Source organism: Phyllobates terribilis, unplaced genomic scaffold (genome assembly GCF_046119375.1).
Source record: "Phyllobates terribilis strain yellow unplaced genomic scaffold, ASM4611937v1 Scaffold_304__1_contigs__length_2301189, whole genome shotgun sequence".
NCBI classification, from domain to species: domain Eukaryota; kingdom Metazoa; phylum Chordata; class Amphibia; order Anura; family Dendrobatidae; genus Phyllobates; species Phyllobates terribilis.
The window spans coordinates 837,605-864,669 of NW_027363064.1; the positions used below are offsets into that span (position 1 = coordinate 837,605).

Genomic DNA, 27,065 nt, shown 5'->3' on the forward strand with positions numbered 1-27,065 from the left:
CTCAGGTGTTTCGTTTCCGAAAATCAGGAGGATTGGGCATCCTACCTACCGCTGGCAGAATTTGCCATTAATAATCATCGTCAAGAATCCACTGGCATGTCACTGTTCTTCGGTGCATACGGTTATCGCCCACAGTTTGATACCTTTAGTGGGGGAGAAGCTTCAGGAGTTCCTAAGGAGGAACGGTTTGCCTCATCGCTCTCCTCAGTATGGCAGGGTGTGCTGAGTAATTTAAAGATCATGGGAGACAGGTATAAATGTATGGCTAACAGAAAAAGCATGCAAGGTCCGGACCTGAATGTGAATGACTTTGTGTGGTTGCCTACCAGGAATATAAGATTGAAAGTTCCTTCTTGGAAGCTGGGACCTAGGTTTATTGGTCCCTATAAAATAACCGCCGTCATTAACCCAGCAGCGTTTCGTCTTGAACTTCCTCAGGCCCTTAAATTCCACAACGTGTTCCATAGGCCCTTACTTAAAAAACATGTGGAACTTCTTGAACCCTCGCCTCTACCACCGCCCCCAGTAATGGTTGATGTTAATTTGGAGTTCCAGATTTCGAGGATTGTAGATTCTCGTGTCCAACGTCATTCTATACAATACTTGGTGCACTGGAAAGGCTATGGTCCAGAGGAGAGGATGTGGGTTTCAGCATCAGAGGTGAACGCTCCCAGATTGGTTCGCTCATTTCACACCTCTTTTCCTGAGAAACTCGGTCCTGAGTGCCAGGAGGCCACTCGTAGAGGGGGGGGTACTGTCACGGGTGTGTCAGAGGTGACAGACAGTCGCCCTGCAGTTGGTTGCAGGAGATCTCTACGTTTGGCATTACAGACATCTTGTTAGAGGCTGGCTGTCTCTAGGACCCAGCGACTACCTCCCTCTGGCTAATTAGCTCCCTGGGCTGGGTGTATAAATACCTGGTGTGTCTGAGAGGGAGGTGCCAGCGATATTCATTACGACTTGTGAGGCTTTAGCAAGAGCAGTACTTCGTCCTCTCTGGAGCTTGAGGCCATGTGTGCATTTGTCTGGAGTCGTCAAAAGCTAAGCAATATCCCCCTGTTTGACTACCCTTGTTGTCTATAGAGTTTAGTGGAGATCTACTAGTGCTCATCTCCTCCCGTCCCTAGCCTTAGCCATACGCCAGGGAAAGTCAGGGCGAGGCACCCGTGTAGCGATTGATGAAGAGCCAATATAGGGAGGGTAGTTGAGACAGGGTGACACTAGACCAGACTAGCAGGTCTCCCCTTCCCCCTTTTCCCTAGAGTCTGGACTCCCTTTCCCTTTTCCCTTTGTGTTGCACTAGACTTTCCCACACCTGGCGTGACAGTGAGGGTGATGGGATGGGTTCAGACACAGTTTGGGGAGTTGAGGAGATGTGTGAGGAGGCAGTATTGTTTAGTGGGAGGGTAAATGTATGAGGAGGAAGGGGTAAATGTGTGAGGAGACTATTGAGGGGAATAGTGCGAGGAGACAGTAAGGGGGGGATAAAAGTGTGAGTGGGCACAGAATAGAGACTGAGTAGTGTAGGGGGTACCATAGGGGGACAGTGTAAGAGCACAGCCAGGTGGGGACAGTATACCAAGGAGGGGATGAGCAGTGTGATGAGAAGGCACAGAATAGAGATTGAGTAGTTGGGGGTAAGCATTGGGGAACAGTGTAAGGACATAGCCAGGAAGAGATAGTAAGCCAAGGAGGGGGAGAGTATGGTGCAGGGGCATAGTATAGACACTGGGCCCTATAAGGGGGACACAGTGTGAGAGGACAGTGTGAAGAAGGGGCCCAGTATGGAAAGGAGAGTGCAGTGTACAGAGCATGTACCATAGGAGGGACAGTGTGGGGGTGATAATTCATGCCGGGAATATAGTGAGGGGCAATTATTTATTCAGGGGTTCAGCATAGGACACATATTTTTATTCAGGAGCATTATAATGCCATTGTTATCTTTAAGGGCATCGTGTGGGATGTGCTGCAGAAGATCAGAGAAGATAGAAGTCTGCAGAGACGAGCTTTGGATGAGAAAACTCATCATGGAGTCTGGACAAGATGAAGAAGAAAAGAAAGAGAACGACTAGAAACAACATCATCTATAAGGTACCTGGATGTAAATGTTATTTGTGATACTAACTCAGTACTGATTCTCATATTTTTATTTATGTTAGAAGCATTAAAAGGATTGTCCAAGTTTGTGGTGAGTCAGCAGTCACTCTATGTGACTGCAGGCTTCTGAATTCTAACAGTGCACTGCACACTGTCAGGATTTTCTTGTGCTGGCGATTTTCATACATGCGGTCACATGCCGACTAGACATGTGTGGCCTAACTCAATGAAAATGAATTGAGTGAGGATGGATACGTCTAGTCAGAATGTGGCCAGAAGTATACAAATCGCATACTTGTGCAAGGGAGACTCCTAAAAGTGTGTACTGCATGTGCTGTGACTGCAGACTTTCATCTCAAACCTGAACAAACCCTTTAATTATAAAATGAAGCCCTGTAGCATGCCAATCCTAACAGTGTGTAATATACTCACTGTCAGGATTCAGCTCTGCTTGCAGGTTCCAGCAGTCATCACACAGTCACTTCACTCATATGTGAGCAGGGGAGGGCTGGGTCAGGGGGTAGAGGGGCATATGCCCCCTGGGCCGGTCATTAAGCAGCTGATTAAGGCCACTGGTGGGTTGATGCTGTTGTATACAGTAAGTGCAGACCGGTCGCATCACAGTGGAGCAAACACGTCCACTGAATGGTGTGTGCGTCCGTCTGCTGAAGTAGAGGGAGCGTGGCTGCATCTTCTTACTGATGGAGAGGAGCATGTGGGCGGGACAGACAGGGGGCATCTGTGAGTAGGAACTTCAGCTCTCTGTGTGGTGAGGAGATGGCAGGACGCTGCTCACCTGCTGATAAATACAGGGCCGGGACCTGTATTGTGTGGGGTCCTGGATTGAGTCTGTGGCCGCTCTGATGATTTCCCCTGAGATTTATTGCAGGAGTCTGAACCCTCAGGGTCGCTCTGTCAGTGCCAGCTCATCGGCTCCAGCGTCATCAGATCCACAGGAAAGTTCAGTCTGCTGCAATAAATCTGTGTCCCTATACCTCAGAGTGACCAGAGACACAATACAGAATCCTGCACTGGACTGATCAACCCTGAGTATGGACACTGGACATCACATGTTATATACAGGTGCTTCTCACAAAATTAAAATATCATCAAAAATGTAATTTATTTCAGTTTTTCAATGCAAAAAGTGAAACTCATATATTAAATAGAGTCATTGCAAACAGAGTGATCTATTTCAAGTGTTTATTTCTGTTAATGTTGATGATTATGGATTACAGCCAATGAAACACAACAGTCATTATCTCAGTAAATTAGAATAATTAACAAAAAAACACCTGCAAAGGCTTCCTAAGCGTTTAAAAAGATCCCTTAGTCTGTTTCAGTAGGCTCCACAATCATGCGGAAGACTGCAGACTTGACAGATGTCCAGAAGGCAGTCATTGACACACTCCACAAGGAGGGTAAGCCATAAACGGTCATTGCTAAAGAAGCTGGCTGTTCACAGAGTGCTGTATCCAAGTATATTAATGGAAAGTTGAGTGGAAGGAAAAAGTGTGGTAGAAAAAGGTGCACAAACAACCGAGATAACCACAGCCTTGAAAGGATTGTTAAAAAAAGGCCATTCAAAAATTTGGGTGAGATTCACAAGGAGTGGACTGCTGCTGGAGTCATTGCTTCAAGAGCCACCACACACAGACGTATCCAGGACATGGGCTACAAGTGTCGCATTCCTTGTGTCAAGCCACTCATGACCAATAGACAACGCCAGAAGCATCTTACCTGGGCCAAGGAAAAAAAGACCTGGACTGTTGCTCAGTGGTCCAAGGTATAGTTTTCAGATTAAAGTAAATTTTGCATTTCTTTTGGAAATCAAGGTCCCAGAGTCTGGAGGAAGAGTGGAGAGGCCACAATCCAAGCTGCTTGAGGTCTAGTGTGAAGTCTCCACAATCAGTGATGGTTTGGGGAGCCATGTCATCTGCTGGTGTAGGTCCACTGTGTTTTATCAAGACCAAAGTCAGCGCAGCCGTCTACCAGGACATTTTACAGCACTTCATGCTTCCCTCTGCTTTTTGGAGAAGGAAATGTCATTCTCCAGCAGGACTTGGCCCCTGTCCACACTGCCAAAAGTACCAATACCTGGTTTAAAAACAACAGTATCACTGTGCTTGATTGACCAGCAAACTCGCCTGACCTTAACCCCATAGAGAATCTATTATAGAGAATCTATGGGGTATTGTCAAGAGGAAGATGAGACACCAGACCCGACAATGCAGACGAGCTGTAGGCTGCTATCAGCACAACCTGGGCTTCCATAACACCTCAGCAGTACCAGAGGCTGATCGCCTCCATGCCACATTGCCGCATTGATGCAGTAATTGATGCCAAAGGAGCCCCGACCAAGTATTGTGTGCATTTACTGAACATACATTTCAGTAGGCCAATATTTCAGATTTTAAAAACATTAAAACATTTTTCAAGCTGGTGTTATATAGTATTCTAATTAACTGAGATAATGACTTTTGTGTTTTCATCGGCTGTAAGCCATAATCATCAACATTAACATAAATAAACACTTGCAATAGATCACTCTGTGTGTAATGACTCTATATAATATATGAGTTTCACTTTTTGTATTGAAGAACTGAAGTAAATTAAATTTTTGATGATATTCTAATTTTGTGAGAAGCACTTGTACAGTATATCCTGTGCCAGGTGCAGGAATGATCAGTCCAGTGCATAGTTCATTGTATATCTTTGCACATAGTATACCACTATAGTATAAAGAATAATACAGACATCAGCTGTTATACAGTATACACATTGTGATATATCTGTATAAACATGCAGCAATGTATATACTGTATAAGTCATATATTATCCTGTGTGTTAGGACCTGTGCACACATTGCAAAATTATGACAGATTTTTCTTAACATATTTGTCACAAAACTTGAAGGGCAAAATATCTGCAGCATGTAAATTTTTTAAGTATTTTTGCTGCAGATTTCACCCATACTAATGAGTGTTGAAAAATCTGCAATAAAAACGCAAGTAAAAAAAACACATCAAAAACGTGTCTACTATATGCAGCATTTTTTCTGCCAAGAGATGCAGAAAGGGTGCAGAAGTTTCTGCACCAAATACTTAAAGCACCACTCCAGCATTTTTTTATTGCATTGCTGGAGTGGTGCTTTAAATGTAAGTCCCCTGCCCCCTGTCTGATACCCACCTGTAGCCTTCATCAGTTTTCGACACCGCACCCGTTTGTTTCCTGTGAAAAGTGACCTGCTTGCAGCTCCTGTATTTCAAGGAGTGCGCTGGAGGTCACAACTTAATACAAGTCTATGTGAGCCTCGTTCTGGCTCTCATAGACCTGTATTGAGAGCTTGTGACGTAACTTCTGACTTCCGGACACTCAGAAGCTGCACTCACAAGATGGCGCCGCTGGACCGGAGCGGTGTTGAAAACCGGGGAAGATGCTGGAGGATGAGTATATGACCAGGGGCAGGGGGCTTACACTTAAAGCGCCACTCCAGTGCTGAGAACAAGCAAACGCTGGAGTGGTGCTTAAACGTGTGCACATACCCTTATACTTTGTGTACAGACATGAGATGTTATACAGTATACAGTATCCGTGGCCGGACCAATTAGCGACGCGGGATTTCCTGGACAGACAGACAGACGGGATAAGCCGATTATATAGTAGATGGATCCTCTGTCCATGTCATGGAAATTAAGTAGTGCACTTTAAGATTTATCCTTCTATGTGGCATGATTTCGAGCAAGCAAAAAAGATTTTAAAAATGGATCCATGTTATGCGCTTTGATGATATTCATGCAGCCTTCTGTATCTGTGGTCAAATTGTACTGATCAGGGCTACAGATATATAAAAACTTTTTGAGTATTTTTTGCATTGTTTCTATTTGTCACAAGAAACTGTGTGTTCTCCACTAAGAATCCCTGTACCCCACTGGCCGTCAATATAGGGTGTTATAGGGATCCCAGGGAGAGTCATCGTTGAGCGGGGGCGCCATTGCACAGGAAAATAGGGTGCCAACCTCCGCGGCAAGGTAGGGTGAGATAGGGCCTAAATAGGGTGAGGCACTATCCCCTCCTCTTATTGTGCACTGATGTTGTGGTTTGTTATTTTATGGCTGTCAATATTTTAATACAGATATTAAAAGTTATATTTTATAATTTGTATGGAAGAGGTACGAGCTCTAAAAACACATTATACTCACTACTCACCTGTCCAAAGTTGAAATAATCCAGTGTCCCACGCTGTAATCCATCTGACCAACATTTCTTCATCAGTGTGATCGGTAGCTTGAGGCGACCGCACGCGCTGAGGAGCAGAGGAGAATGACTCTCTGCAGCGAGCGGACCCCTGAACTGCGCTGAGCTTAGTGAGTGACAGGACACTGGTCAGTGAACTCAGCGCAGTTCAGGGGCCCGCTCGCTGCAGCGAGTCATTCTCCTCTGCTCCTCAGCTTGTGTGATCGCCTTAAGCCATCGATCACGCTGATGAACAAATGTCGGTTAGATGGATTATATCATGGAACACTGGATTATTTCAACTTCGGACAGGTGAGTATAATGTGTTTTTTATTTTATTCTTATTTTTACACTTGTTGGAGACAGAAGGAGCAGAATACTACTCTTAACATTGTCCCCTGCTGGCTGATCTCAGCGCAAGCAGGGGACAATGATGAGAGATGCCTCCAGCATCCGGCACTTCGTAACAGCGCTAACTGTACGCTGATTCCCAGGCGCCGGTACGTGTCATACTTATGACACACAGATGTGTGCGAGTGTGTTGGACATCTTCGACCCGTACGGTGTGCAAAAAATGGACATTTCAGCATGTTTTGCCTATGGACACATGGTCCGTGGAAACACACTGACATGTGCACAGGCACATTCATTTAATGGGTCTACATGTGTAAGTGTCTCCAGTTCGTGTGAAAACTGTCACCACACATACCGGACACACGTGTGAATGAGGCCTTATACTTTGCGTACAGACATATGGTGTCTGTTCACATTGTGTATCACACACCAGTCACATATTCCTCTGTATACTGTATGCAACATACTAAGTGAACAGACATTAGATATTATATATAGATAATATGTGATAGTGTAATATCTGATGTCTGTTGTCATACTATAATATATACCAGACATATATCCTGTATACTGTATGTGCAATACTGATATATACTGGTATATACAGCATAATAAGTTAGTCATATATAATATACTTTTACCCGTTTCATGTTGTTGAGTTCAATTGTGACTTGCTTGAGTGTGTAGATTTGCAAAAAAACACAAACAAAAAAAAAGCGACATTTCTAGGTAACTCTGTAGTACCCCTATACTTGTGTGACCACCATTACTCCTGGCATAGGTTTTTCTCAGGGGTGTAGAACAGCACAGCGTACCTTGCTTTACTGCACCTCTAAAAGCGTGTGCGCTGCCTAAAGCTAGTCATACATAAGGCTAGGTAACACTGACTAGTGCAGTGTATGGCTCTGCAGAGCGCAGCCTCTCAATTCCTTCTGTGGTTTTTCTAATGTGCACTCGTTTAGCTAATGCTTAGATTTTAACAAGAACAACCACCTTAAGGTATGTGCACACGTTGCCTTTGTGCTGCGGTTTCCCCACTTTTTTGCTGCAAAAAACGCAGCAAAGTGATTGAGATATCTGAAATCTCATGCACACGTTGCTTATTTCTTAATTGCAGATTTGAAGTAGTTTCATATCTGCTGCATGTCCATTCTTTCAGTGTTTTCCCCCATTCCAATGAGTGGAGAAAAACGCATAAAAAACTTCAGCAAAAACGTGTGGATTTTATGCAGCGGTTTTCCTGCCAATGGACACATTTTTGGTGCAGAAACATCTGCAGCAAATACTTAACGTGTGCATATAACCTTAAGTTCTGTGCAAACATTCAGGATTTGCAGCAGAAAATTCTGTTGCAAATCCTGATGTCTTGGCAGGGAAAACTCTTCATAAAATACACCTGTTTTTGCCTCGTTTTTTACTTGCATTTTTGTTGCGTATTTTTCCTCACTCATTAGCATGGGTGAAAAAAGCTGCAAGAATTGACATGCTTCAGGTTTGAATCTGATGCAAATCTGCTAGGAAAAAATAAGCGATGTCTGCATTCACTTTGCTGGGACAGCAAAACGTTGCATATTTTCAGTGCCAAATTTGTGCTGAAAAAGATGCATCAAACATGCAACATTTGCACATGACCTTAAACAAAATTTGCACCACATTTTTAAATGTATCTAGGTCTACTACAAAGAAAGGACATAACCAGAGGTGAGCGGATCGATATGTGGGACTCTGGTCCAGCATTCAGTTAATTGATACCTGGCTGCTGAATCTCTAATCTGACATCACTTGTGGGGGCGACACTTGTCTAATTTTTTACTTACAATGTGTAATGACAGTGCACTCTGTTACCGTCTCATTACTTCTGACCACAGCTGGTGAGAGAGCGCATTGTCACTGTGCACTGAGAAGATGGCTGACTCTAACCGCATGCTAAGTGCATAGTGGGTGTATATAGATTGGACTAGGACTACGTTTCCTAGCATACACTGCATCCTTGAACTTCCTGTTTCCCTAGATGTGGTTTTATGTGGCTGCCGGGGAATACAGTTTCGTACTTGACAGGGAGATGTGGGAGACAGAAGTGTAATATTGTTATTACATAGGGGTGTGGTGAAGATTAGGGGTGGAGAGCAGAGCTACAAGTCCCAGCATGCAGGCAGCTCTGTCATCATGCAAGTACAGTAGGAAGGGGTTAGTATATAGAGAGGGGCTATAATGTGCTGTTATTTACCGGGTAGGATCGGGCACTACAAGTCCCAGCAGCTCTGTCATCAGGCAAATGGAAGTAGGAAAGGGTATGGCACTACAAGTACTATTACTTTTTTGTCATCATTAGTATTAACATAGTCTTAGTGAGGAATAAGGATTACAAGTCTCAGCATTTGGGGGCTTGCACAGGGTAGGAGGTCATGTTGGGGGCTTTCAAAGGGAAGGGGGTCATGTTGAGAGACTTGCACAGGGTAGGATGTAATGTTGGGGGCTTGCACAGGAAAAGGGTCATTTGGGGGCTTGCACAGGGATTTCTCTGCCATATCTGTGGGTCACGTATCATGGTATGTGTTAAAGGAGCCCACTGAGACTCTTTGGCCCGGGACCTGCGAAAACCTGGAGCCAGCCCTGGGAATAAGAAATGGTAAATGGGTGTGGCCAGGGGCACGGCCAAATTTGCCGATCTGTCCTTCTTTCTCTTCTTCCAAAGTTGGGAGGTATGCCTGTACACACCTGTTTTCTGTTTGGAAGTGACGGTCAGTCTTTTGATAGTCATATTTCTATATTGTGCACTGACATTAGATCATATATGCCCTGGACTGATCCTGCACCGACTACAAGACATCACTTTGTAGAGATGGCGGTATATATATATATAATCTGTGTTGTCCTGTAGTCGGTGCAGGATCAGTCTGGGGCAGGGGTCTTTATAGTCAGGTCTGCAGGGTCTCTATCTCGGGTCCGATGTGATTTGAACATTCATACAGATGAGGGGCGATAACCTCACACTGACAGCGCGACCCCAACCTGCATGAAGGGTCCATCTGCTACAATAAATCTTTCTGATCATCAGCAGAACGTCCATAGATCACATTCAGGATCCGGCCTCTGGACTTGTCAGGAGGTGAACAGCGTCCTGCCACTTCCACACTCTACAAAAAGCATAAATCTCCTGTCCCAGCGCTATCCGGAGCTCAGACTTATAGGAATCAAAGATGTCTGCTCTCCGGTACTGCTCAGCGGCTGAAGCTTCTCTCCGGCAGGCAGAAGAATGTGAGCAGTGCCTGCTGTGCTGCGCTGCAGACGCCCGGCCGGCACATGTACACATTTACATATACAGGGCCGCCCTGCGTTCTCTAAAGCAGCAGATGGCTGGGCGGCCCTCAACAGCTGCTTGGTGGCCGGCCCGGTGAGCATGTGCCCCTCTGCCCCCTGGCCCAGCCCGCCCCTGCTCAATATAATACCATTTTTTCCATTAGTTGGTTAAGTTAGAAGAAGTTTCACTCAAAGACAGTGGATTTGGTACTTTATTACAGTATATTCATACATAGAAAACATGGTGACGGAAAAAAAAGTGACCCCAAGTACATAACATTGTCCCACCATTAATTAAAAAAACTTTATTAAGATACAGATAATACTTGTATACAAAAATAACACATTTTCAAATTGTATATAAAGTGCACAAAAGTCAATAGCCCTGACATATAGTGTACACAGGGTCCCCCACATGGTATACACAAAATGCAATGCCATCCAGGAAATAACAAACATTAAATACATTTAATCTATTCTGAAATCCCATGTCTATACAAGATAATAATATGCAAAATTATAGTGTCAAAGAAATGGCATAGAGTCCAAAAAAAACATATAAACACATTTTACTTTATACAAAAAATTTCCTTCAGAGCAATGTATAAGTCATATCAAGAAGGTGATGACGGCAGGAAGAGGTTCTGCAGCAGCAGGTTGAATATTACAAAGAATATCGAGCCTCTTTTGTAACAGCCCTGATCACAGAGTGGATATAAATGTCCATAGACTACTACATGGCATTGATGCCTACGAACGAGATAATGCCCAGCTAATACTGTAAATGATACAAATATTACCAGTCACCCAATTAGAATCATGAGGTCCGGGGGAAGTGAATTTTTACAGGTCATTGACCTCTGTGATAACATCTGATATTTTCAATAATTTATAGTGTGGGGTACATTGGGCCTCATTAATAAATCTGCCTACTAGAAAACTAGTTACCCATACTAACCAATTAGAGATCAGCTAAGATTGTTTTAACTGACCTGGAAAAGTAAAAGCTTTTAATAAATGATTCCCAATGTACCGCGCCCCACAATGAATTATATTAATAACAGTAGGGGCCACAATATCCCATGTGTATAAGTGTCACATTAACCTTATATTCTGTGGTTACCTTGGGACATGCTACATTGAGATGTAAGAAGATGATATCAGTGGGGTCCATGAGGCAGAGCAGTGTGTGGTACGTGTGACATTTCCTAATATCCAGCAATCGATACTGTACCTTGGTCTGGAATGCAAAGTCTGCGTGGACAAGGAAGGGGCTCCCAGATGCCAGCTGTAAAACCCGTCGCTCCACCATCACACGCTCATCACCTTCAGCAAGCAGGGCTCTTTTGCCGATGATCTTAACAGCAAAATGTTTGCGGGTAGATGAATCTTCCGCCAGCAGGACCGTCCCAAAACTTCCCTGGCCAAGCACATGATGGAATAATAATCTCCTCTTGATGGTATCAGTATCAGAGACTGTGCTTTTGGAGCCGGTTGGCCGAACACCGCTGCTTCCTTCAGCTTCTTCAGCTTTCTGGTTTAGATCCATGGCTTTCTGTCCTGATGTAATCCTTCTTCTTTTCTTCTCCTTTTTGTCCCCCGATGAGATGAAGATGGCTCCTCTCTTCTTGGCTCCCATCATCTGACTTTCTACCTCCTCCTTTTCTTCCACTTCCTCTTTCTTCTGGACTGGTTGTTTGACTGAAGACTTCCTCTCATCATCAGATGTGTCATGGGAAGGTCTTCCAGTCTTCAGTCCTTCTCTCCTCACCATGTTCTCCTCTACTTCTTCTTTCTTCTGGACTGGTGGTTTTGTCCTGTTGACTGAAGACTTCCTCTCATCATCAGATGTGTCATGGGAAGGTCTTCCAGTCTTCACTCCATCTCTCCTCACCACAATCTCCTCCTCTTTTGCATCCATATTATTGCTTTGCTTTGGGTCAGACGACATCTCCTCCACTGTCGCTGGGCAATTCCAACTGTCTCTTCCAACTGTCACTCAGTGCAATTCATATGGAATCATCATGCATGCACCACCGCTGGTCATGTGATCACACACTGATGGCACACTGATCACACACTATGGCACACTGATGACAGTAATGGCACACTGATAACACACTGATAACATTAATGGCACACTGATTACACACTAATGATACTGATGACACACTGATCACACACTATGGCACACTGATGACATTAATGGTACACTGATCACACTCTAATGATACTGATGACACACTGATCACACACTGATCGCACACTGATGGCACACTGATCACACACTATGGCACACTGATGACATTAATGGTACACTGATCACACTCTAATGATATTGATGACACACTGATCACACACTGATGACACACTGATCGCACACTGATGGCACACTGATCACACACTATGGCACACTGATGACAGTAATGGCACACTGATAACACACTGATAACATTAATGGCACACTGATTACACACTAATGATACTGATGACACACTGATCACACACTATGGCACACTGATGACATTAATGGTACACTGATCACACTCTAATGATACTGATGACACACTGATCACACAGTGATCGCACACTGATGGCACACTGATCACACACTATGGCACACTGATGACATTAATGGTACACTGATCACACTCTAATGATATTGATGACACACTGATCACACACTGATGACACACTGATCGCACACTGATGGCACACTGATCACACACTATGGCACACTGATCACACACTGATGGCACACTGATCACACACTATGGCACACTGATGACAGTAATGGCACACTGATAACACACTGATAACATTAATGGCACACTGATTACACACTAATGATACTGATGACACACTGATCACACACTATGGCACACTGATGACACACTGATGACATTAATGGCACACTGATCACACTCTAATGATACTGATGACACACTGATGACACACTGATCACACACTGATCGCACACTGATCACACACTGATGACATTAATGGCACACTGATCACACTCTAATGATACTGATGACACACTGATGACACACTGATGACACACTGATCACACACTGATCGCACACTGATGGCACACTGATGACATTAATGGCACACTGATCACACTCTAATGATACTGATGACACACTGATCACACACTGATGGCACACTGATCACACACTATGACACACTGATGACATTAATGGCACACTGATCACACACTGATGACACACTGATCACACACTGATGGCACACTGATCACACACTGATGACACACTGATCGCACACTGATGACACACTGATCATAAACTGATGGCACACTGATCATACACTATGACAAACTAATGACACTGATGACACACTGATCGCACAGTGATGGCACACTGATCGCACACTGATGGCACACTGATGACATTAATGGCACACTGATCACACACTGATGGCACACTGATCACACACCAATGATATTAATGGCACACTGATGGCACACTGATCACACACGGATGACACACTGATCACACACTGATGACACACTGATGACATACTGATAGTACACTGATCACACACTGATGGCACACTGATCACAAACTGATGACATTAATGGCACACTGATCACACACTGATGACACACTGATCGCACACTGATGGCACACTGATCATACACTATGACACACTAATGACACTGGTGACACACTGATCGTACACTGATTGCAAACTGATCACACACTGATGGCACACTGATGACATTAATGGCACACTGATCACACACTGATGGCACACTGATCACACACCAATGACATTAATGGCACACTGATGGCACACTGATCACACACGGATGACACACTGATCACACACTGATGACACACTGATCACACACTGATGACACACCAATGACATTAATGGCACAGTGATGGCACACTGATCACACACCAATGACATTAATGGCACACTGATGGCACACTGATCACACACTGATGGCACACTGATCACACACCAATGACATTAATGGCACACTGATGGCACACTGATCACACACGGATGACACACTGATCACACACTGATCACACACTGATGACATACTGATAGCACATTGATCACACACTGATAACACACTGATGACATTAATGGCACACTGATCACACACTGATCACACACTGATCACACACTGATGACACACTGATGACATACTGATAGCACACTCATCACACACTGATAACACACTGATCACACACTGATGACATTAATGGCACACTGATCACACACTGATGACACATTGATCGTACACTGATGGCACACTGATCCTACACTATGACACACTAATGACACTGGTGACACACTGATGACACATTGATCGCACACTGATGGCACACTGATCACACACTGATGGCACACTGATGACATTAATGGCACACTGATCACACACTGATGGCACACTGATCACACACCAATGACATTAATGGCACACTGATGGCACACTGATCACACACGGATGACACACTGATCACACACGGATGACACACTGATGACACACTGATGGCACACTGATCACACACTGATGACACACTGATCACACACTGATGGCACACTGATCACACACTGATGACACACTGATGGCACACTGATCACACACTGATGACACACTGATCACACACTGATCACACACTGATGACATACTGATAGCACATTGATCACACACTGATAACACACTGATGACATTAATGGCACACTGATCACACACTGATCACACACTGATGACACACTGATGACATACTGATAGCACACTCATCACACACTGATAACACACTGATCACACACTGATGACATTAATGGCACACTGATCACACACTGATGACACATTGATCGTACACTGATGGCACACTGATCCTACACTATGACACACTAATGACACTGGTGACACACTGATGACACATTGATCGCACACTGATGGCACACTGATCACACACTGATGGCACACTGATGACATTAATGGCACACTGATCACACACTGATGGCACACTGATCACACACCAATGACATTAATGGCACACTGATGGCACACTGATCACACACGGATGACACACTGATCACACACTGATCACACACTGATGACACACTGATGGCACACTGATCACACAGTGATGACACACTGATGACATTAATGGCACACTGATCACACACTGATGACACTCTGGTCGCACAATGATCACACACTGATGGCACACTGATCACACACTATGGTACACTGATGACAGTAATATCACACTGATCGCACACTGATGACACACTGATGACATTAATTGCACACTGATTACACACTAATGATACTGATGACACACTGATGGCACACTGATCACACACTGATGACACACTGATGGCACACTGATGACATTAATGGCTCACTGATCACACACTAATGATACTGATGACACACTGATGGCACACTGATCACACACTGATGACACACTGATGACATTAATGTCACACTGATTACACACTAATGATACTGATGACACACTGATGGCACACTGATCACACACTGATGACACACTGATGGCACACTGATGACATTAATGGCTCACTGATCACACACTAATGATACTGATGACACACTGATGGCACACTGATCACACACTGATGGCACACTGATCACGCACTATGACACACTGATGACATTAATGGCACACTGATCACACACTGATGACACATTGATCGTACACTGATGGCACACTGATCATACACTATGACACACTAATGACACTGATGACACACTGATCGCACACTGATGGCACACTGATGACATTAATGGCACACTGATCACACACTGATGGCACACTGATCACACACCAATGATATTAATGGCACACTGATGGCACACTGATCACACACGGATGACACACTGATCACACACTGATGGCACACTGATCACACACTGATGACTTTAATGGCACACTGATCACACACTGATCACACACTGATGGCACACTGATCGCACAGTGATGGCACACTGATGACATTAATGGCACACTGATCACACACTGATGGCACACTGATCACACACCAATGATATTAATGGCACACTGATGGCACACGGATGACACACTGATCACACACGGATGACACACTGATCACACACTGATGGCACACTGATCACACACCAATGATATTAATGGCACACTGATCACACACGGATGACACACTGATCACACACGGATGACACACTGATCACACACTGATGGCACACTGATCACACACTGATGACTTTAATGGCACACTGATCACACACTGATCACACACTGATGGCACACTGATCGCACACTGATCATACCCTATGACACACTAATGACACTGGTGACACACTGATCGCACACTGATGGCACACTGATCATACACTATGACACAATAATGACACTGGTGACACACTGATCGCACACTGATTGCAAACTGATCACACACTGATGGCTCACTGATGACATTAATGGCACACTGATCACATACTGATGGCACACTGATCACACACCAATGACATTAATGGCACACTGATGGCACACTGATCACACATGGATGACACACTGATTACACACTGATGACACACTGATCACACACTGATGACACACCAATGACATTAATGGCACAGTGATGGCACACTGATCACACACGGATGACACACTGATGACACACTGATGACACACTGATGGCACACTGATGGCACGCTGATCACACTATGGCACACTGATCACACACTGATCACACACTGATGACACACTGATCACACACTGATGACACACGGATGGCACACTGATCACACACGGATGACACACTGATCACACACTGATGACACACTGATCACACACTATGGCACACTGATCGCACACTGATGGCACACTGATCGCACACTGATCGCACACTGATCACACACTGATTGCACACTGATGTCATTAATGGCCTAAGTGCAAGAACCCCAACAAGGACCTGTGATGACTTTGATTTGGATGTCAGAATTGATAGAATCCCTTTAATTTAACTTCTAAATTCCAATAATGTTTTGCAGGATAATCTCCACCAGCTTTGATCTTACTTTGCCTGTCACTTTACTTGCCAACACATTATACTGTGCCACTTACGGCTGGACTTATATTTTGTGACTTGTAAAGTGTATAATACCTCGGTGATGATTCGGGGGGCCGGCTCCATGCTGTTTTATAAGGACTGTGTGCAATCATTTAACACTCTGGCATTGTTGCTATTGACCTGTTGACCCATGGGTGATCGTGACTCATTAGGAAGCATCTGACTTTAATGAACAACTATAACTACGCATGACCTGTTACGCCCAATGTGGTTTCCTACCTGATGGCTTCCCTCTTCCCAACATACCAAGGGATCCCATGATCCCGTCCCTGAAATAAAGACGCTACAACCTGTTATTCGTTGAATAAATTTGGCCACAGCGGCCGTTTATTAACAAACAACAAATAACAAACAAAATAACAATGGAATATATATATATATATATATGGAGGGAGGGTTCTTGGAGCTAATAGATCTGGCTTTAAATTAACTTAAAAAATCAACCGCCATGTTACCCTCAGCCGTTCAGCACCAGCTCAAGGGCACCAAAAACTTCCACATTCCGTGAAAGACCAACCAACTAAATGCTCTCGAGGTAAAGCCCCGTCCAGAGCCCAGAACCGACTGCCAGATCACCCCCCACTCAATTTAAACGACCTGGAATTTTCCCAATTCCTTCCACCGACAATTCGGTACCAACTCCAAGAACCCCACCCCCCGCCAACCACAAACAGCCCTGAAACCTTAGGCTCATGAGTGCCCCAAAGCTACCAACACCCTTCAATCCCCTCCTGTATTGCAAGGGCCCAAAGATCAATACCGATATCATTGAGATGAACACCGTCCTTCAACCAAAAATTACCAACCCCCGATTCCAACTCAAAGTGCCTAAAACTTATCCCACCATTCCTTGACACAAAGCTAGACACGGCCCTATTTAATTTCACTCTTGCTCTATTTATACCTTTTTCTGATCTGACCACCCGCCATTTCTTCCTGGGCTCTATATCTGACCAAACCGTCAGAACCCCCGGGAACGAAGTCCACAATCTCAAAAAATCAAAACGGATATCCCGAATTAACTCTCTCACGGGCCTTGCCCCCAAATCGTTCCCTCACAACTGCACAACCAGAATATCCGGTGTTCTGTCCAATCTGGCCGCTTTATGAAACTCCGACAAAAAACGGCTCCATACCATCCCTCTAAAACCTAGCCCCCTTATAACCACTTGTACCCTCGGAAAGCCCAACTGCCTACCGTCACGCCTTACGTCAGCATGCAGCGCCCCCCAATGCACGTACGAATGTCCGAAAATCCAAGCTAACACGGGGAAGCCACCTAAAAGAATAATAAACAAGCATATTCAACAACTCACAAATGAACAAAGTCCTGCGTTATTTAACGGCGAACATACGTCAAATAACGGTCCGAACTCCACCTTCCAATCCGCTTTATCACCTCCGCCCCCAAACCGCGCCTATCAGCCTCATACACTGCGCCAATCCTAAAGGAATGTGAACCATAAACACCCGGGCTAAGGCCCAACTCCTGCACCCCCTTTTTTAGGACCACTATACACTGGAAGCGGGAAAGAAATGACCCGTTGCAATGACGTAACAGTAGGCCGGATCTACACGACCACACTTGCCAATAAACCTCCAAGCACCTTCTTGGACACATCAGAGCCCCGTCCACTCTACCTCAAACGACGCGCTTACCTCTACCCAACTGATCAGTTTTTGCGCGTCTAATCCAAAAATCGATACCCCAGGCCCAGCAACTCGTGTCTTCGGCTAATAAACCTCCCGCCCTATTCCTGCTGGGGGCGACCAACTCGCCTACTCTCATCGCCCCAAAAAAAGCTAAGGAAAAGGCTAACGTAAACAGAGCCGCCTCAAAAGTAGAACAACAAATCCTTTCCAAAACCAGACCTAACCTTTCCAACATACTAAACGTGACTGGCCTACGCTTATCCAAACTCTTGCTACCTTTTCGAAAACCTCTAAGTGCCTGATTGACCAAAAAGGATTTAGTAACATCAGTCAAACCCTGTAACTTGAAATTGAATGCGAGCCCATCAACAAATTTACTAATTCTAGATGCCGACCACCCTAAGTCCGCAGCCTTACCAACCAAAAACAAGACTGCCAACGTCCTATCCTCGTCACTCTCTATCGCCCCCCAATGCGACACCCAAGTTACCACAGACAAACGAATCTGGGGGACCTATGAACAAAAAATCATCCAGGTAATGAATAACGGACTGCACACCTGCAACATCCCTGACCACCCATTCCAGAAAAGTACTGAAAGTTTCAAACAATGAACATGAAATAGAACAACCCATAGGCAAACACCTATCTAGGTAATAACCTTTGTTCCAAAAACAACCCAATAGCGGAATGCTAGCCGGGTGAACCGGAAGTAGCCTAAAAGCTGATTCAATGTCAGTTTTCACTAACAGTGACCCATGCCCGTACCTACGAACCCATGACACAGCCGCATCAAATGATGTGTATTCAACTGAACATAATTCCGGCGCTATACCGTCATTGACCGAACAACCTTTTGGGTACGACAAATGCCGGATCAGGCGAAATTTATTTGGCTCCTTCTTAGGCACTACCCCCAAAGGAGAAATGATCACGCCTTCAACCGGTAGACTATCAAAGGCCCTGCCATACGACCTAACTCAACTTCCTTTACTAACTTAACACCGACAACCTCTGAATGCAACAAAGCAGACCTCAAATTCTTAACAGAAAAAGGAACCGTATGGTCAGGAGGCGGGATCCTGAAACCCTCCAAAAAACCATCATTAATAATCCTGGCCTTCGATTGATCGGGATATCTACTTAGAAAGGGGGCCATCCCTAGCAGATTCACTGGAGTCACCCCCTTGACCGGTACCCACGACATCCTTCCTTTTCCTTTTTTGAAGCATTTTGCAGCCCCATGGGAGCTCCAGTTGCAATGGGAACAAACGTGCTTGAACTTACAGCCGTTCTCTTATTTGCACTAGCCATCATTAAATTGCCAGAACGTTCCCGACTTTTCTTTTCCTCCCTGTGCTCCCTGACTACCTCCCCCCTGTCCCGACGATTGACTCCCGCTTCCCCCGCTCCGGTGAAAGGACTGCCCGTATCTAGCAGGGGCCATCACTTTTAACCAAAGGCCAATATCTTTCTGGTCCCACTTAATCTCAGGCCGCACCGCCTTCCTGTGCCTGAATTGCTCGTCGTACCTCAGCCATGTTTGTCCCCCGTAAGTACGATGCGCTTCCCCAATCGCTTCTAAGTAACAGAATAGACAATTTTCAGGAAACTTTTCCCCAATGACACCAGCCAATATAGCGAATGCTTGAAGCCAATTTGCAAAAGTCTGAGGGATCAAGCGCCACCTGCGCTTCTCCTCCTCTTCCTTTTTGCTATTATCCTTCCTCCCCTTGTCTAAATTAAACTTCTCCAAGGGAAGGAGGGAGAAAATTTCGACATATTCATCACGCCAAATTTTCTCCTTCACCTCTTTTTTTAAATGTGCCCCCAGTGGCCCCTCGAAGCACACATACACCTCACCCTTTGCCCTATCATCCAGCTTCACCGTATCGCCCTTGTCCTTTTCCGTCTGAACCGATACTGAAACGCCCGTAGATGCTACCTCTGTGCCCGCCGCAGACCCTACCGTAACGCAACTGGGTTGCAGCAACACCTCCTGGCCTGGTAACCAAGCTCCTACGGGGGATGGACTTGCCCCACCCGCTGCACCGCTCTCCATTCTAAGCAAAATCTGTGACATGCTATGCAAGATATCCCTAATCCCCGATACCTCTGCACCCCCGGGACCACCTAAACTCCTCCCCCCTGGCCCTACAAACTGACCGCTACCTCCCCTTAGCAAAACAGCCCCTGCGGGCGACAAACAAGACATAGAATCATACTCACGCAGTTGCGCAGGTGCTGTGTCCCCGCCAGCCGGAATTCCTGAGTCCTGACGATCACCTCTTCCGTCACGATCACTCCTGGAATCGGATCCTTCTGTGTCCATTCGCCACTCAAGGCCCGCGCCCCTGGCCTCCGCGTCACCAGGGGGACCTGAATGGTCACGGATGCTGCAGACTGGCTTCTCCCTGACGATCGCCTCCCGCCAGACCGTCTTGCACTCCTGGATGCAGCTCTGGGCCTCCTCCGGCAACCAGACCCAGACGCACAGGCCTGGACGCTGCCAGGCAGAGCGGTGTCGCTACCCGCCGCTCCTTCCCTTCCGCGTCGTCCATGTGAGCCAGGCAGCAGTGGTTCCCTGGACTGCTGCCTGCCCGCAGATGCTTGCCTCCCTGGTGTCATGGCGACGTCTCTGAGCTGGCCCACCAGGGATTCGACGGACGCCATTTCTGGGTAAATCACTCTGCTGCTCCTCAGGGAATGGCGGTTTTCCCACACTTTTCCCTATATATGCGCCTCTCCCACTACCCACCCCCCAACTTCCCATTATCCAATCCCCAAGGCTGCCTCATTCAAAAGGGGGGGGGGGGTGAAACCTCTAGACCAATCCCAGTCATGGGTGGCTTCCCCCTAGCTGTGCTGTCTCCAGCCCCCTCCTTGCTGATAGTTTTTGGTTTGCTTTCTTATTGCCTGTAGCATTTTACAAGATATGGGTATATTCTGTGAAACAGGAGAAGTTTATCTTGGGATATGAGTTTTTGAATGCAAGATTGTTGTAGATATGTGAAAGCTGACATTGATTTTGAATTTAAGGCTGCATTCACACTTTGCTTTTGCAGGGTTTTCTTCGTTTTTTTGTTGCTGCAATCGAGATAGAAATGGCAAAAAAATGCAATGCAGCTGCAACATGTGAACTTTTTTTTTATTTTACTTATAGAGCGTCATTAATTCCACAGCTCTTTACAGACATTATCAACACTATCCACATTGGGGGCTAGCAATCTAGATCCCCTATCAATATGTCTTTGGGGTGTGGGAGGAAACCCATGCGAACACGGGGATGTGGCGCCCCTGAGGGTTCGACCGCCACAGGAATGCTGCACTTCTCTAATGGAGTGTAGTGTTCCTCCTCTGAGGTAAGAACAGTGTGATGGTCAGGACCCTTCCTTCACATCCAACACCACACTTCTCCCACCAGAGGGGGCTAGAATGCACTATGTGCTGCCCTCCTGGTTACAGGGAGATTGGGGAACCAAGAGTTAGGGGAACCATTTAGTGGGTGAGGGTGGAGGACTCACATTTTAGTGACACTTTAAATTTCATATTTAATAAAAAGCCATCTTGGTTCATGGTCTTTTGGGAGGTCCTTTGGTCTTTGATCAGTCTTGGAACTGTGAACACTGTGATCTCCCACCCTGAGTGTGGATCCTGTGTGGACCTGCAGCGGATGGAGACACAGCCCTCGTACCTTGGCCTTGGGACGAGGGGCTGGCTGGAGATGATGAACGTCTCAGCCCGGTCAAGGACCATGACCAAGAAGGCCCGGAGCTTAAGAGTGTAGCTCCATAGCAAATGGATCCTAGGGAGGATGCAGACGGAGCGGTAGACGCCACCTGTCCTCGCCCACCTGATATTTTCAGAGGGATTCCGGCTGCAAGAGGGGTACCGGCCCCCGACACCCGACCTTGCTACTCCACGTCCTGGTCGGTAAGCCCGGTAGGCCCTGAGGATCCCACCGGGTATCGGAAGGAGCGGAGCTGCCACCCGTACCCTTTTTCTGAGAGGAGCTCAGAGGGAGACCCGGCCTATCCACACACACACAGACGGGAAAGGACCCGGTCTGAAGTCTAGGAAAACTCTGGTGCAGAATCCTGATTTAACACTGGACTTGCTCGGAGGTTGTCGGACCCCCGTCCCTGGTGGCCGCAGAACTCCGCGAGGAGCAGGGAGTCGCCTTCCTTCTGCCATCTCTTATGTGAGTAAAGCCTTGGAAGTTCACCCCTATGGCCTCCGGACTTTCTTTAATCGGCGCTACACCGCACGACACAGACTTTCTAGACTACTACCCCGCCTCCGTCCTGTCTCTCTGCCCTGAGGCCTTGCTCCGCCTGTGGGGAGTAGTAACAACGCCAGCTGCCCTAACACCAGGCCTCAGCGGACTGCGGTAGCGCTGGTGGCCTTCACCAGGTGCCACAGGTGGCGTAGTTGTAATCAGCCACTCAACCCGGATGAGCCCATACCATCCCTTTTAAATTGTGACGGCCCTGAGCACGGAGCGGGTCCGGGCCACGGCTGCACCCCATCTCTCCATCTTAGGACCCGACTCCGAGTCCCCCATCTCCCAGGGTAAAGAAAAGGGCTTCCGAGAAGAGGCGTCACAGGGAGAACATACAAAATCCTACATTCATGCAATAATGAACCCTTTAAAAATGTTTTAAAATATAGCATCAACCACAAGTATTAACTTCTATCTATTTTAAGGGTTATTCCCATCTTCAAAGTCAGGTATAATTGGAAAGCGCTTGTAAAAACAAGCAACTTTCTAATTTACTATTTATTTAATGCGGCTCAAGCTGACAATATAAACTTAGCACATAGACGGGTAGATATATTTAGTGGTACAAATCACTGCCTCTTTTCTTGAGAAACTGAAGTTTAAAGGGAATCTGTCACCTGTTTTTGCTCTGTAATTTGAGAGCAGTATGATGTAGGGGCTGAGAGCCTGATTCCAACGATGTGTCACTTACTGGACTGTGTTTTGCTGTTTCAGTACAGAGTTTTATCAGCAGGAGATTATCACTATAGGACAAGCTGCCCGCATGCCTCCTAGGCCATCCACACACCCCAACATTGAATAGCAGCTTTTTGTCAATATACATTGGCAGCTTTCTGTGTACAATCAGTGGTATGGGCTGGATTACATAGGGCTCAACATTTCAAGGTCTGCTAGACCTTCAGCAGAGAAAATTGTGACTCTATCATAAGTGCTGGACCCAGTAACTAAGTTATACATTGCTGGAATCAGGGTCTCTGTTCCTACATCATGCGGCTGTCACATTACGTAGCAAAAACCTGCTGATAGATTCTCTGTAATCATATATGCTTATTATAGTTCACTGTGCACCCTTAGAGTGGTCTAGAGGCTCAGTGCACCGTTCCGTACACTGGTTTTGCATGCCCCGCCTCCCTCATTAGTGATCGACAGCGCTGCCTTGCCTGGAGCTAGAACTGTCTGCAGAAAAAGCTCAGGCTGACAGTCACCAGTGAGGGTGCAAAATCAGTGGGAGATCGGTTTGCAGAGCCTCTTGGTCACACTAAGGATGCATCAAGCTTCCTAATTTGCTTATTTGATTAAGCTTCAATTACTGCAGAATAGAGGCAGGATTTGGAACTATAGGTGTAATTTTTCGAGTGACTATATCCCCTACAGGGTTTTGTTTTATAATGTCAGATTGGGCTGACAGATTCCCTTTAATACCTGCCCCCTGATAATTAAAATTGCATTTTTTTATTGTTTACTGTTCATAGCCTAGACAGTAGCAGTGGCTAAAGATGCATTTACAAGCTCTTACATAGTGAGCTTGCAAGCACTGCACTGAAACTGGACAGGATCTTTGGAACTTGCTATTAGTTCCGATTCTGGCCAGCCTCAGTACCACTGCACTTCTTTAATGCTGCCTCATATAACATCAGGGAGCGCTAGATTCACATCTGGCCTGAACTGTCAATCAAGCAGGAGCGCACTGCTTCTTAGCAAGTAGGTAGCTGTGAGCCTGGAGAGCGGTGCGCTCCTGAAAATAAATCACGGGACAAGCCCTTTAATTCAATTTATGTTGTGCACCATTTTATTTGACCAATAAATAACAGATTAGCAGAATTTCGGGTGCTGCTAACACACTCTCCAGGAATGCATTAGGGCAAGCATAACTAGCGGATTGCCAGATATAGTGGTGCTCATCTTGAGATAAAACAGTACAAAATTATGAGCAAAAACAGCATGAAAAACTGAATGAGAGCGACACTCACAATTGATACGTGAAAATACAGCACAGTATTGTGGTCGTCATATGAGGAGACATAAAGACAGTGCCGGACTGGGGTGCCAAAGGCCCACCAGTAACATTGACTTTGGGGGACCCACTTTTCAACTGCATGCAAATATTACACTACCCTTGTTCACAAATTTACCTATACCTCTATATAATAATAAACTGGGTATTTTGGTGAATGAATGATGGTATGCTGCTTTTTTTCTGTTCCAAGTGAATTATGCCAAGTACTGCCCATATAGTGGAGTTGGGGCCCACCAGAGGATTTCCCTGCTGCCCTATGGGCCAGTCCGAGCCTGAATAAAGAGGAATGTAAGCGACAGCTGTTTCACATAAACTACACTTCTTCAGGCTCAGCCGGAAAAAGCATAGTTTACGTGAAACAGCTGTCGCTTATTTATGTCTTTATGTCTCCTCATGTGACAACCACAATAAAGTGCTGTATTTTCATGTACTAGTGGTGAGTGCCGCTCTCATTCAGTTTCAATCTGTTTTTGCTCACCATTTTATTTGCAAATTCTTATGAATGACAGTAAATCACGTCTTATAAAAGCGCTTTGTGTTTTTCAGCCCACTGAAATTGGCATCAGAAACTGTTGGCCAAATGTAAAATTCTGCCTTTTTTTACCATCCTTGGCCATTTATTGGCTGTGTTCTTTTGTGCAAAGAACTGGGTAGATGGGACAGATAATAAGTTGAAATTTCGGCATGTGATGTATTTTAGTCTGTGTTGGTCATCGGTAGCCCAGCAGTTATAGATTAACGTACATCATTACAACTAGAAATCCTATTTATACAAGCAATACATATAAAAACCCAGGATACAATGATTAGAATAGTGTAGAAGCTTCATGGCAGTAGATCACTACGTTGTGGGAAACCTCTGCTCCTGAATGGAGTAAATCTATAACACGAGGCCGATCTCATCATAGAACAGAAGTTCCTCCTGGTTCTTTATATTTCTGGGGAAGTCGACTGAGTACTTATAATACTGATGAAAAGAATAAATGGCCGTGTATAAGACAGAGAAGCTGTTTGACCGTATCCAACTTGAAGAGAAAGAGATGTCACTTAGTTGATAGATTTGTTGCCATATCTGTATTTTATCTGTTAGATGTTGAAGGCTTTGATTCCCTTGTGTCAACTGGAGAGAAACTTAGTCCTCCTACTGCTTCAAGGCCTAAATCCAGCGGGAGACGTCCACCTTCCCAGTCTCTGACGTCGCTTTGTATGTGACGCACCCCTGGGCCTGTGTCGCACAGCGTTGCGCATGCAGGAGCTTACCCGGATCCGGATCAGATGGGGGTAGTAGTCTCGTGGCGGTGACCCGGTCCGTGCCCAGGGAGTCAGACTAAGTGGCGTTGTATTAGCGGTAGGTGTTGGACGACTACGCCACCCGTTGAATGCAGCGAAGGAGCTGCCGCTGCAGGGCAGACCGCTGAGGCCGGTGGTAGGATTGTGCAGCGTGATAGTATCACCCCCAACGGGAGGGGTATGGCCTCAGGGCAGCCGACGTGGATGATGGGGGAGCAGGAATCACTCAGAGACGATGCGGTCTAGTTCAGGGTCTTTACTGGTGATAAAGATAGACCCTCCCGGAGTACTGGCTAGCGGTCGGGGCCTGGTCAGTCCTTGAGCAGATGGGATCCCCCTTGGCCAGGCGGAGTTGTAGGCCTCCCCAACTAATTATACTCTTCTGGCTTCCTTGCTAGAGGCGGGTAAAGGTAGCCCACGTCCCTGAGTGTACCGTGTGGTGCTCACCCGTATGGCCGGTGACTCGGGGCCTTCTAGTGGCTTCCGCTCCACGACGGCGGTGCTGGTCCCACGCGTGTGACCGTGCCTTCGGGTTTCTTGGCCAGAGGACCTGAAATCCCCTGCCGGTCGGTTTCTGCTGCTGGGTCAAGGTTAATCCCCACAGCCTCGGACTCCGGGTCCGGTGGTAACTCTTCAATCAGGGCGAGCTCTTCAGCTGCCAGCCCCTGATTCCTTTTAGCACTGCTCCCACTGAGCTCCTGATCTTTA

General features: G+C 45.9%; 1 protein-coding gene across 1 annotated transcript in view; it reads left to right on the forward strand.

Moving 5' to 3' along the window:
• The window catches only part of LOC141220811 (SH3 domain-containing kinase-binding protein 1-like), a 68,141-nt gene that overhangs the window by 20,447 nt on the left and 20,629 nt on the right, over window positions 1-27,065 (forward strand). The window contains exon 2 of the mRNA XM_073666413.1: window positions 26,158-26,263. Within this exon, the coding sequence (XP_073522514.1) occupies window positions 26,158-26,263 (106 nt within the window). The remainder of the gene's footprint in view (window positions 1-26,157; window positions 26,264-27,065) is intronic.